Source organism: Homarus americanus, unplaced genomic scaffold (assembly GCF_018991925.1).
Source record: "Homarus americanus isolate GMGI-L3 unplaced genomic scaffold, GMGI_Hamer_2.0 scaffold32351, whole genome shotgun sequence".
Classification (NCBI taxonomy): Eukaryota; Metazoa; Arthropoda; class Malacostraca; order Decapoda; family Nephropidae; genus Homarus; species Homarus americanus.
In genome coordinates this window covers 42,501-53,993 of record NW_024742037.1, presented here as the reverse complement: position 1 = coordinate 53,993, position 11,493 = coordinate 42,501, and the positions used below count along the sequence as shown (strand labels likewise).

The 11,493-nt window shown below is 44.7% G+C and overlaps 1 protein-coding gene across 1 annotated transcript; it reads right to left on the bottom strand.

The window, feature by feature from the left end:
* Positions 1-8,701: 8,701 nt before the first annotated feature.
* Positions 8,702-9,256, bottom strand: LOC121876438 (sperm mitochondrial-associated cysteine-rich protein-like). Its single transcript, XM_042381511.1, has one exon. It carries the CDS (start codon positions 9,254-9,256, stop codon positions 8,702-8,704), a length of 555 nt encoding a protein of 184 aa, XP_042237445.1.
* Positions 9,257-11,493: the final 2,237 nt, after the last annotated feature.

Genomic DNA, 11,493 nt, shown 5'->3' with positions numbered 1-11,493 from the left:
GTTGGTCCGCTAATTAGCATACATTGAAACGCAAATGCAGTTGTGTCTGCACTGTGGGGGTGGGGGAGGGTTGTCTGAGAGCTAGTGTGTACCTTATGTTGTGTGTTTTGTGTGTATGAGAGGAGAGAGGGTGAGAGAGGAGAGGTGTGAGAGAAGGAGGAAGAGGAGAGAGGGTGAGAGAGTGGGAGAGGTGTGAGAGTAAAGGGAGGAGGAGAAGGTGAAAGAGAGGTAGGTATGAGGGGCCTGGGGTGTGAGAGGGGAAGGAGGGGAGGAGTAACAAATGAGAGAGAGAGAGAGAGAGAGAGAGAGAGAGAGAGAGAGAGAGAGAGAGAGAGAGAGAGAGAGAGACCCTCACTCTCTCAGCTCCCTCATTATACAGCTGAAAGTTGATAAGTACCTTCTACCTGTAACCTTTGCATTAGTCGAGAGTCAAGCTATAAGGATGTCTTATTGGCAGAGAGAAGTGAACCAGCTGCTGTCTTGTATTGGAAGGAGGGGGTAGTACTGTCTAATTGCCGAGAAAGAGCACACACACACACACACACACACACACACACACACACACACACACACACACACACATTCTCCCACACGTGTATACATTGTTATTCATTTGTTATATTACCTGAGACAAACACACATAGCCACGAGTTGTAAACAACAGAGCCCTGTGTGTACCTCTCAACAATACCTGTGTGTGTAAACTGTGTGTACCTCTCAACAATACCTGTGTGTGTAAACTGTGTGTACCTCTCAACAATAATACCTGTGTGTGTAAACTGTGTGTACCTCTCAACAATACCTGTGTGTGTAAACTTGGTATAAAAACACACAGGATAAACACAAATTATTCGGTACTAACCATCGCTTCCGGGAGTGGCTGCAGTGTGTCGTATTGTAAACAGTGTCACCAATCAGAGCTGTGTTTTGTCTTGTTATGGGGTGGGTGGTAGTTAAGGTCGAGGAGGACGAGGTGAACGATGTGGCCCTAGGTGAAGGCAGTGGTAGATGATGTCCCCGGGTGCTGCTGTAAGAGCTGTCCCTGGTGCTGCTGTAAGAGAGGCTGTCCCCGGGTGCTGCTGTAAGAGGCTGTCCCCGGGTGCTGCTGTAGAGGCTGTCCCTGTGCTGCTGTAAGAGGCTGTCCCCGGGTGCTGCTCTAAGAGAGTTGTTTTCGTTGGGTAAATGAGAGGAGGAGAGGGGTGAAGGTGAGTCAATCGCTCCTTGTCTCTAGGGACGTGAGTCATAAGACATTCTCCGTCAGAGAGAACAAGGCCACTGGAAGGTCTGTGATGACAACCGCGCGGTTCTCTCTCTCTCTCTTCGTCGGAAAAATGAGCAAGAATTGTTCAGGGTCAGTTTGGGGTAGGGGAGCTGTGTTTTTGCAGAGAAAGGGGGGTGAAAGAAGATTAGAGGTGGGGGAAGGAAGTTATAGTTCGGAAATTGAAGAAATTTAGGAGGAGGTAAGAGAGGGCGGGCTGACCGCCTAGCTAAGCTAATAGTGTGTTAGGGTTGTGTCGTGGGTTAGTTATTGTCTGTCGGTACAGGCACTAGACATCCTACCCTGTCCCATATATGGGTGTTTTGAGGGCCTTATTTCATATTCCGCCGACCCTACTGGCGGATGCTGGTCTAGGGAGGTTGTCTATTGCCTGGTCGTGTAGATCGGGGGTGGTAATGGACCTTTTGAGATTTGGTAACTTTTTGGGAACCATGTATGGTTGTTGTCGTTATCTGGTGGGAGTCTTTGAAGTTCTTGCTCTGGTCGTTCTATCTTTTGCCAGACTCTGCTGGCCAGGTGCAGCTGCTGGTTGATGGGTTTTATTCTCAGGTCTCTATGTATCTCGGCTGTGGTTCTGGTGAAGGGGTATCTTTCACCTGTGACGAATCTTAGGGCTTCATTTTGTAGCAGTTGGAACTGGTTTGTGAGGGTTATGAGTTCTGGAGCCTGTTGTGGGTGTGGGAGAGTTGTGTTGCGTTTGAGAGGCGTGGCCTCCTGGTAGGCTGTTCCTATGGCTTCACACCATGTGTTGACTTCTTCGTCTATTTTGTTCACCGGCTGACTGTCTATGGTCTGCAGGATTGTCATGTCCTTGGCCTCAAGTTCGGTTGTAGCTTTTTCGTTGAATAGTTCCCAGTCGGTCTGCTTGGCAATCCTCCGTGGTGGAGCTGGTATAGTTATTGGTGTTGCTGAGATGGTCATGATTACAGGTAGGTGGTCGCTGGAGGTTACAGGGCCTTGTTCAAAGAGATAGTTGTGGAAGCATCTGCCATTTGTTATTGCTATATCTGGAGTAGTGGCTGAGTTCCTACTGTAGAACGTGAGGAAGTCCGGGCCTATTAGTTGGGCTTTTTTGTTTGTTATGAAGCCAGCGAGGCCTCTTCCAACATTGTTAGTTGTCCTCTTACCATCTAGTAGAGGATGTCTGGCGTTCATGTCTCCAGTGATGTAAGTTGGGCGGTGGTATGATAGGAGTCTGTGGAAGTCCCCGTCAGGCAGGTAGTCCCTGCGTGGTCGGAGGTAGGTTGTGGCTATTCTGATTGGTCCTGTGGTCAAGTTGATTTGAACAGCGAGAGTTTCAGAGGTAAATTCGTCTATGATTCTGTGGTGGACATCTCTTTTTATAGCGGTGGCTACCCCGTCATTTGGCTCCTCTGATAGATTGGATTTATAGATCCTGTAACCAAATATTTTTAGTTCCTCAGCCGCCTTTTGGCTGTGTGAGTTTATGAGTATAATATCTGCGTCAACTTGGTTGTATTGGCTGGACAAACTGAATTTATTAGTTCTCCAGTGGAGGACGTTATGTTGCATTATTTTCACTGCCTTACGTAGCGAGTCCATTGTTTCTTGTTCTTGGTTTTGGGGGGATCCCTCGGATTCGTGGTTTGCTCACTGTGTTTCCATTCCTCAATTTTTTTCATCATCCCAACTGATGACTTTTGGATGCAGTTTGTTAAATCGACCTGTTTTTGTTTAATGTTCTCGTTCACCCACACCAAAGACTACTGTTGTTTCCTCCGAGGTTGAGGATGTTGCCCTGACCAGTTTTGGGATGGGCAGTTTGTGGTGGCGTATGCATTTTTCGAGTATTGTTTGAAAGCAGCCTGGGTGCCGAACATCCTCCTCATGGGCGTGTTTGACAATCATGTTGGCCAGCATGTCACGGTCATGGAGGTATCTGTCTCTGGCATTCAACAAGACTGTAGAGTCTGTAGTGGCTGCAGGGACCATAGTGATTGCAGAAGTCGGGGTCCCTATCGGCAACACAGCCTTGTATGGTGATACTGATGTTTTTGTGGCTTTTTGTTGTGCTTCTTTGATTTTTTCTTTCTTTTGGGACAGTGCATGGACATAGTGCTGTGAGGCCCCTTACAGTTAAGGCATTTTAGTGGTGCAATACATTGGGTCCAGGTATGTTGCGTAGAGGTACATTTGGACCTGATTGTGTTCTCGTGGCAATTGGAGGGAGAAGGGGTTGGAGGTCCCTGATTGGTTTCTCATGGGTGGCAGGTGGGCAGGTGTATCCTACTCCTGAGATGGATAAAAGCCTTCCTGACGAGCTCTTAAGACCCTCCCTCACCCCCCCCCCTCCCTAACCCCCGTCAACACCATCTGGAAGCAACACATGTCCTGATCGTGGGAGGATACGAATAGGTAGGCTAGGGTCTTCTCCTTCCCGTCACGTCCCCTCCCACCCCCCAATCCTCACCCACCCCTACACACACAGCTTAGATTAAACACATTCGATCTGTCTGTCAGTCTGTATCTTTTTCCTGTATGTTAGTTTACCTGTCTGGCTGTGTTTGCTTGTCTCTCTGTTTTTGTTTCTTCTCTCCCTCTGTTAGTTTGCCTGTCTGTCTGTCTCTGTCTGTCTACCCTCCCCATCTCCCCAATATTAGCAGGAGATGGTAGAGTGTCAGTGTGGTATATTGCATCTAGCGCCTGGGAACACGAGGATGGTCTGACGTGACCTATGTGTGGGGGGCAAGGAGGTAGAGATGGATGGTGGCGCGGTGTTGAGGGTAAGAGAGAGAGAGAGAGAGAGAGGGAGAGAGAGAAAGAGAGAGAGAATGAATTTTGGATGTCATCATTAGTAAACACACACCCACCCACCCACACCCACCTACACCCACCCACACCCACCCACACCCACACAACAAAAGAAAGCAGCGACACAGGAAACACAAGCGGATACAAAACACATCTCTCAGGGAACAAGAATGCATCATCACTCATACCTGATGGCGCTGTAGTGGGCCAGGGAATCAAGACACACACTCATGAGGGCTATTTTCTCTCTTTAAGTGTTTTGTGTGGTAGAGGGTGTGTGTGACTGGTGTGGTAGAGGGTGTGTGTGTGACTGGTGTGGTAGAGGGTGTGTGTGTGACTGGTGTGGTAGAAGGTGTGTGTGACTGGTGTGGTAGAGGGTGTGTGTGACTGGTGTGGTAGAGGGTGTGTGTGACTGGTGTGGTAGAGGGTGTGTGTGTGACTGGTGTGGTAGAGGGTGTGTGTGACTGGTGTGGTAGAGGGTGTGTGTGACTGGTGTGGTAGCGGGTGTGTGTGACTGGTGTGGTAGAGGGTGTGTGTGACTGGTGTGGTAGAAGGTGTGTGTGACTGGTGTGGTAGAGGGTGTGTGTTACTGGTGTGAACATAAGAACATAAGAATGGAGGAAACTGCAGCGGGCCTATTGGCCCATACTGGGCAGTCCCATTTACACCCAACCCCTATTGCTCATATAAGCATCCAACCTATGTTTGAAGCTATCTAGCGTATTCGAGTTAATGATGATATTTGGTAACTTGTTCCATTCATCCACTACTCTGTTTCTAAACCAGTGTTTACCTATTTCGCGCCTAAATCTAAATTTGTCTAATTTAAAACCATTGTTACTAGTTCGCTCCTGGTTGGATAGTTTGAGTACCTTTGTAATGTCCCCTTTGTTTAGCCCTGACTTCCATTTATACACCTCTATCATGTCGCCCCTCGCTCTACGTCTCTCGAGGGAGTGCAAATTAAGATGCTTTAACCTGTCTCTGTACTCAAGGTTCCTAATGCCCAGGATTAGTCTTGTCATTCTCCTCTGGATTCTTTCCAAGGATTCTATATCCATTCTGTAATACGGTGACCAGAACTGAACTGCGTAATCCAAGTGAGGTCTCACAAGCGCAAGATATAATCTTAAGATGACCTCGCTAGTCTTGTAACTAACACTCCTTTGTATGAGCCCAAGTACTTTACTAGCCTTGTTACGAGCAAAAACACATTGTTTACTTGGCTTAAGATTCCTACTTATCATTACTCCTAAATCTATCTTGCAGGTGGATTTCTCTATGGCATCGTTGTTCATCTGGTATCTGGTTTCCCTGTTTACGTCTCCTATACTGAGTACTTTACATTTGTCCATGTTAAATTTCATCTGCCATTTTTCAGACCATTCGAAATTTTTTTTTAGATCTTCCTGTGGTTTTGCGATGTATATATATATATATATATATATATATATATATATATATATATATATATATATATATATATATATATATACATCGCCTCTATTGAGAATCCAAGCCTGAGGTCACAATTCATTCCTTTTGTCACATTTGACCGAGAAAGAGAGAAAGAAACAAACATCCCATTCAATCAGTTGTTTTTTAAGGAATTTAATTAGTTTTTTTTCATTTTTTTGTTTTTATTCGTCGCTTAGGTCGTGTCATCTGCATGTCTGACAATGTTCCCCTAATGTTATGTGTCCGTGGGAGCGAATCATCTTCCTCCTGAACGATAATATTGCTTTCATTTCTTCAACTTATTTTTTTATAAAAAAATTTCAAATACTGTTTTTTTTAATTATTTTTATGTTCATATACTTTTTTAATTAATTTTAGATAGATAGATAGAAGGATAGAGACAGATAGATCGATATTTGAGTGGATAGATAGATAGATAGATAGATAGATAGATAGATAGATAGATAGATAGATAGGTAGAGAAACAAACTGACCTGACCCATCTCGCCCTCTGGCCTAACTCTTTTGACCTAAATTGACTTGTTACCCCCTCTCTGACCCTATAGACACTCTGTTGACCCTTTGGCACTCTGTTGACCTTCCTCTGACCCTGTTGGCACTCTGTTGACCTTCCTCTGACCCTGTTGGCACTCTATTGACCTTCCTCTGACCCTGTTGGCACTCTGTTGACAGCACTCTGTTAACCTTCCTCTGATTCTGTTAGCTCTCTGTTGACCCTATTGACTCTGTTGCACTCTGTTGGACCCCTGTTGGCAGCACGGTGTTGACCTTTCTCTGACACTGTTGGCAGCTCTCAGTAGACTCTGTTGACCCTGTTGGCAGCACTGTGTTGACCTCTCTGTGACCCCATTGGCAGCAATGTGTTGGCATCCCTGTGACCCTGGTGGCACTCGTGACCTGACCTGACCATTAGCGACCAGGAGACGCGGGTGGGGTACATTGGCTCCCGGGTTTGACTAATTCATGGGAGAGGGTTTTTACCTGGGAGCGCGACACAGCTGTATTATGCTGCCGAGATTTTCTTAACGAGAGCAATTAGTCCCACGAACAATGGTGGCCAGAGGTGCTGAAGGAAGGAGAAGGAGGAGGTAGAGGAAGTAGAGATAGAGGAGGAGTAGGAAGTAGAGATAGAGGAGGAGTAGAGATAGAGGAGGTAGAGGAAGTAGAGATAGAGGAGGAGTAGAGATAGAGGAGGAGTAGAGATAGAGGAGGAGAGGAAGTAGAGATAGAGGAGGAGAGGAAGTAGAGATAGAGGAGGAGAGGAAGTAGAGATAGAGGAGGAGAGGAAGTAGAGATAGAGGAGGAGAGGAAGTAGAGATAGAGGAGACGAGGTGTTGGGGAGAAAGGAGGAGGTGGAGGAGGAAGGAGAACGAAGAGGAGGAGGTAGACGATAAAGAAACTTGGTGGTTAGAAGAAGTGTAATCTCTCTCTCTCTCTCTCTCTCTCTCTCTCTCTCTCTCTCTCTCTCTCTCTCATTAGGAAGATCTTGAGTGAAAAGAGATTCGTGGTGGGCGTGTGTAATGTGAGGGAGGACCGGTAGGCGTGGGGGAGGCGTGGTTTTTATTAACGAGAACACACACACACACACACTCACACACACACACACGCACACACACACACACACACGCGCACAATTAACAAGAAACAGATAAACATACAACCAGATATAAATGGCATAATAACAATACCTCCTGATTTCACTCCGTTGAGGAAGACAGATTTATTCACCATTTCGTCTTTGTATAATGAATTGTGAGAGCAGTTATCGAGGGCCATCATGTATGACACACTGAAGCAGGTAACTTATACATACATACTACTGTTTTTTATTTATTTTCATTTATTTATTTTTTTTTTTTTGCTTTCCATTCAATATTTTCCTCCGTATCTGAAGTAAATGATAATATAGATCGTTTATGGCTTAAATTCTCCGAGAAGCACAAACAAACATATGATGTTATAGTTAGACAAATCAATTGGTTCCTCACAGCGGTTAGGCATAATTCTGATGAGTTTTGAGCTGAGAGAATGATTAATGGAGGTAAGAGTCGCAGGGTGAAACTTGGAAACTCCTATGACAACAACAATGGCTGCTCATAACTACGACACTCTGTCAGTTTACTTGAGTTTTTATTTGAGTTTTATTATGATTCTAAAAGCCACTTGATCCATGAACGTGATTAATGCGACACTAGCGCCAATTTTGTTTACTTTTCCAACCTGGCCGGAAAGTCCACAAGTTTCCACGACAATAATAACGGCCTTTCAAGTTGGCAACACTCAATATCAGTTCGAGTTATTTATTTTTTCTTCAGAACTTTCTTGGAAAAACGTGATCCAGGAGAGTGATTAATACGACAGCAGCGCCAAGTTTTGTGCGCATTAACCCCCTAGCGGTGAAATCCAGAAACTCTAGAACGCCGGCATAATATTATTCTCTAACAACGTTCTCTGGTTAGGTTTTCCCGGCGTATAAATCAGCATACGCAAGACCCTTAACGAAACATGAAGACAAAAGAGACGCAAAACTGTCTTACGCATTTCTACGGAGTTTATTTATTTTTTATTTATTTGTATTTATTTTTTGATGAAGACGACAACTCGATTTAACTTGGCGTCAAGTTGGGCCAAGTTACAGAGGCGTTCTCGAGGGGGGGGGGGTTGAGCCTCCTCTTTCCGACCATTAGTTTTTCTTCACCCGGATAGTTTTTGTATAATTCTCATACATACATACATACATACATACATACATAAACTAAATCATCCACCCTACAAAAAAGAGAAAACTCAACTATTTCTGTAACACACACACACACACACACACACACACGTTTTTTCTGTGTGTTTTAATGACGACTTCCTCGTATAAACAAACACACGGACAATAATTCACCAAACACTCGAGCCGTAATATAAACACACAGTATAATGAGTAGGTTAAAACACTTCATATTATTTTATACACAAACACGAGATTGAGTTTGTGGGCGATGGTGTTTTATTTTGTGTTTTTTTGGGGGGGATTTTTTTGCTCTGTTTTATTGATAAGGAATTAGAACTTGTGTTAATGTTTTACTGTTTGTTTGGTGGTGTATTCTGTCTGTCTGTCCTTTTGGTATATCTCTGTTTTTCCGGATATACTGTATATTTAAATCTCTCTATTGGGGAAAATTACGATGCAACATAAATGTGGTTATAGTTTTCATATTTGCAATACTCGGCCTGATGTATTGGACATGGGACAGTTGACATGGGGGCATGGGACAGCAGTTGGACACGGGACAGTTGGACATGGGGCATTTGGACATGGGACAGCTTGGGACATGGGATGGGACAGTTGGACATGGGGCATTGGACATGGGACAGTTGGACATGGGACGCATGGGGCAGGACATGGGATTTGGACATGGGACATTTGGACACGGGACAGTTGGACATGGGACAGTTGGACATGGGACATGGACATGGGGCACTGGGACATGGGACAGTTGGACATGGGGCATGACATGGACATGGACAGTTGGGACAGTTGGGACATGGGGCACATGGGACAGTTGGACAGCAGTTGGACATGGGACAGCTGGACATGGGACAGTTGGGATTATGGGGACAGTTGGACATGGGACAGTTGGACATGGGACAGTTGGACATGGGGCAGTTGGACATGGGGCAGTTGGACATGGGACAGTTGGACATGGGGCAGTTGGACATGGGACAGTTGGACATGGGGCATTTGTGTGTATAAACCTGACACAAATGACAAGTGTATACAGGTCATTACTAATCTAATCTAATCGTACCTTACCCACTTTTATTTTACCCATTATATGTTAGGTTAGATTAGGTTAGGTTAGGTTAGGTTAGGTTAGGTTAGGTTAGATTAGGTTAGATTAGGTTAGGTTAGGTTAGGTTAGGTTAGGTTAGGTTAAGATAACGAGGGATGATTTTAAGTGAATTATCATAAACTGCACCATTCACGTACACTGATTAACACACACACACACACACACACAGTAATTATAGCCCAAAGTCTGTAGTGTTTTAGGACTAACGTCACCATTATCATACAACACATTACAATATATATTTATTTTTATCTCTCAATTGTTACGACTAAATGTTGTCTATTTAAACCAACACTAAATTCAATAGTCGTTGTGGACCTTTTAAGTGTTAATGAATAAAATTGTATGTTAGTTATGACCTGTTAGTGACACGTTATATATAATTACACTGTTTATTAAACCTTAACTATAGGCAAGGCACGGCACTTGACCTCCTTCACTTCCTCAGCTGTAGAGTAAGGTGGTGTGGGTGGACTGGTAGTGAAGTGGGATTGAACCAAGCTACTGTTAGGACGGGGTGCGAGCGTTCTATCCACTCTGTCACTTTACCTTTATTTAAGCTAGAGTATTAGCTAATTATTCTTTTTTTTTAAATAATTTTAAAAATATATTAAATGTACACTTATCTTTTATGCCTTATTGTAAAGTTCTTTTTTTTTCTCTCTCTCACTTTCTATCTTTCTTTCTCTTTTCTCTCTCTCTTTCTCTTTCTCTTTCACTCCTTTACCACGAAAGTTCAAACGTACCTAAAATATTCTCATGATGATGGCTTTGTATAACTCTCTCTCTAACCAACCAACCTTTATAACCTCTAATAAAATTCCATCCTCTCATTTTCTCTCTCCTCCGCTCTAAGCTGGATGTTTATGCAGACACACACACACACACACACACACACACACCCACACACACACACACACACACACACGCCAGACGCTCCCCTGGATTGACACAACCACTCTCCCTGCTTACCTACCAGCCCCCTTTCCCACTGACTTAGTAAAGAATTTGAAGTTAAAACGCGCCACCACCCCCATTGACTTACCAATGAAACTCTTCAAGGAGTTCTCCCCGGAGCTTGCTAAACCCCTCTGCTCCATCATCAATGCTTCCCTCAGTCAAGCCAGATACCCAGCTGACTGGAAGACTTCCTATGTATCACCAGTGTCCAAGTTAACCAGCCCACAACCCTTAAATCAGCTACGACCTATTGCAATCACCCCAATACCCAGCTTAATCTGTGAAAGTTTTGTGTTCGACTGGGCTTATGCTGATATTGCAGTAGCCGTAGATCCTCAGCGAATGGAAATATGAAAACTTCCTCCACCACTCACTGTCTTGTCAGCTTTCTCGACTACATATACCGCCATCTGGAGAAACGAAAAACGTCTGTTGCTGTCGCTTCATTGATTTCACTAAGGCATTCGACCTAGTCGACCACAATTTAATCATCAATAAAGCTATCGACCTCGGGTTTCGAAGAAGTCTTATACCATGGCTTACAGATTTCCTCAGTAACCGACGCCAAGCTGTACGCTTCCGAGGGGCTGTCTCCACCTTTGTCACACACCTGTGGCGTCCCCCAAGGCACCAAGATGGGACCACTCTGCTTCCTTATGCTTATCAATGATGCCCTAAGAGAAACCCCGGCTCGCTGGAAATATGTCGACGACTCCACCATTGGGATCAGCATCAACAATTCTGTTCCCGACTATACCGCCCTTCAGGATTTATTGAACAGTCTCCAAAACTGGGCTACCAACAACCACGTCACCATCAACCATACCAAGACCATGGTTATGCACATCAACCTCTCCTCCGACGTTGTCCCACCCCCTTCCATTACTTTAGGTCCCAACACACTCCAGGTTGTAGATTCCACTAAGCTCCTCAGCCTCACCATAGACAACAAACTTAATTGGAAACCACACGTCAGTGAAGTTGTCAAATCCTCTAGTTTCCGTCTCCACCTCCTGCGCCGACTCAAGTCCCTCGGAGTTCCTGCACCCGAGCTCCTCAGTGTTTACTCAACATTCATACTTCCCAAGCTCACCTATGCCTCCCCTACCTGGTCTTCCTCCCTAAATGCCACACAACGTAAACACCTAGAAAAAGTGC

Excerpts from the sequence above, each read along its gene's own strand:
- LOC121876438 (XM_042381511.1), bottom strand. The coding sequence starts at position 9,256 with ATGTCCAACTGTCCCATGTCCAACTGCCCCATGTCCAACTGTCCCATG.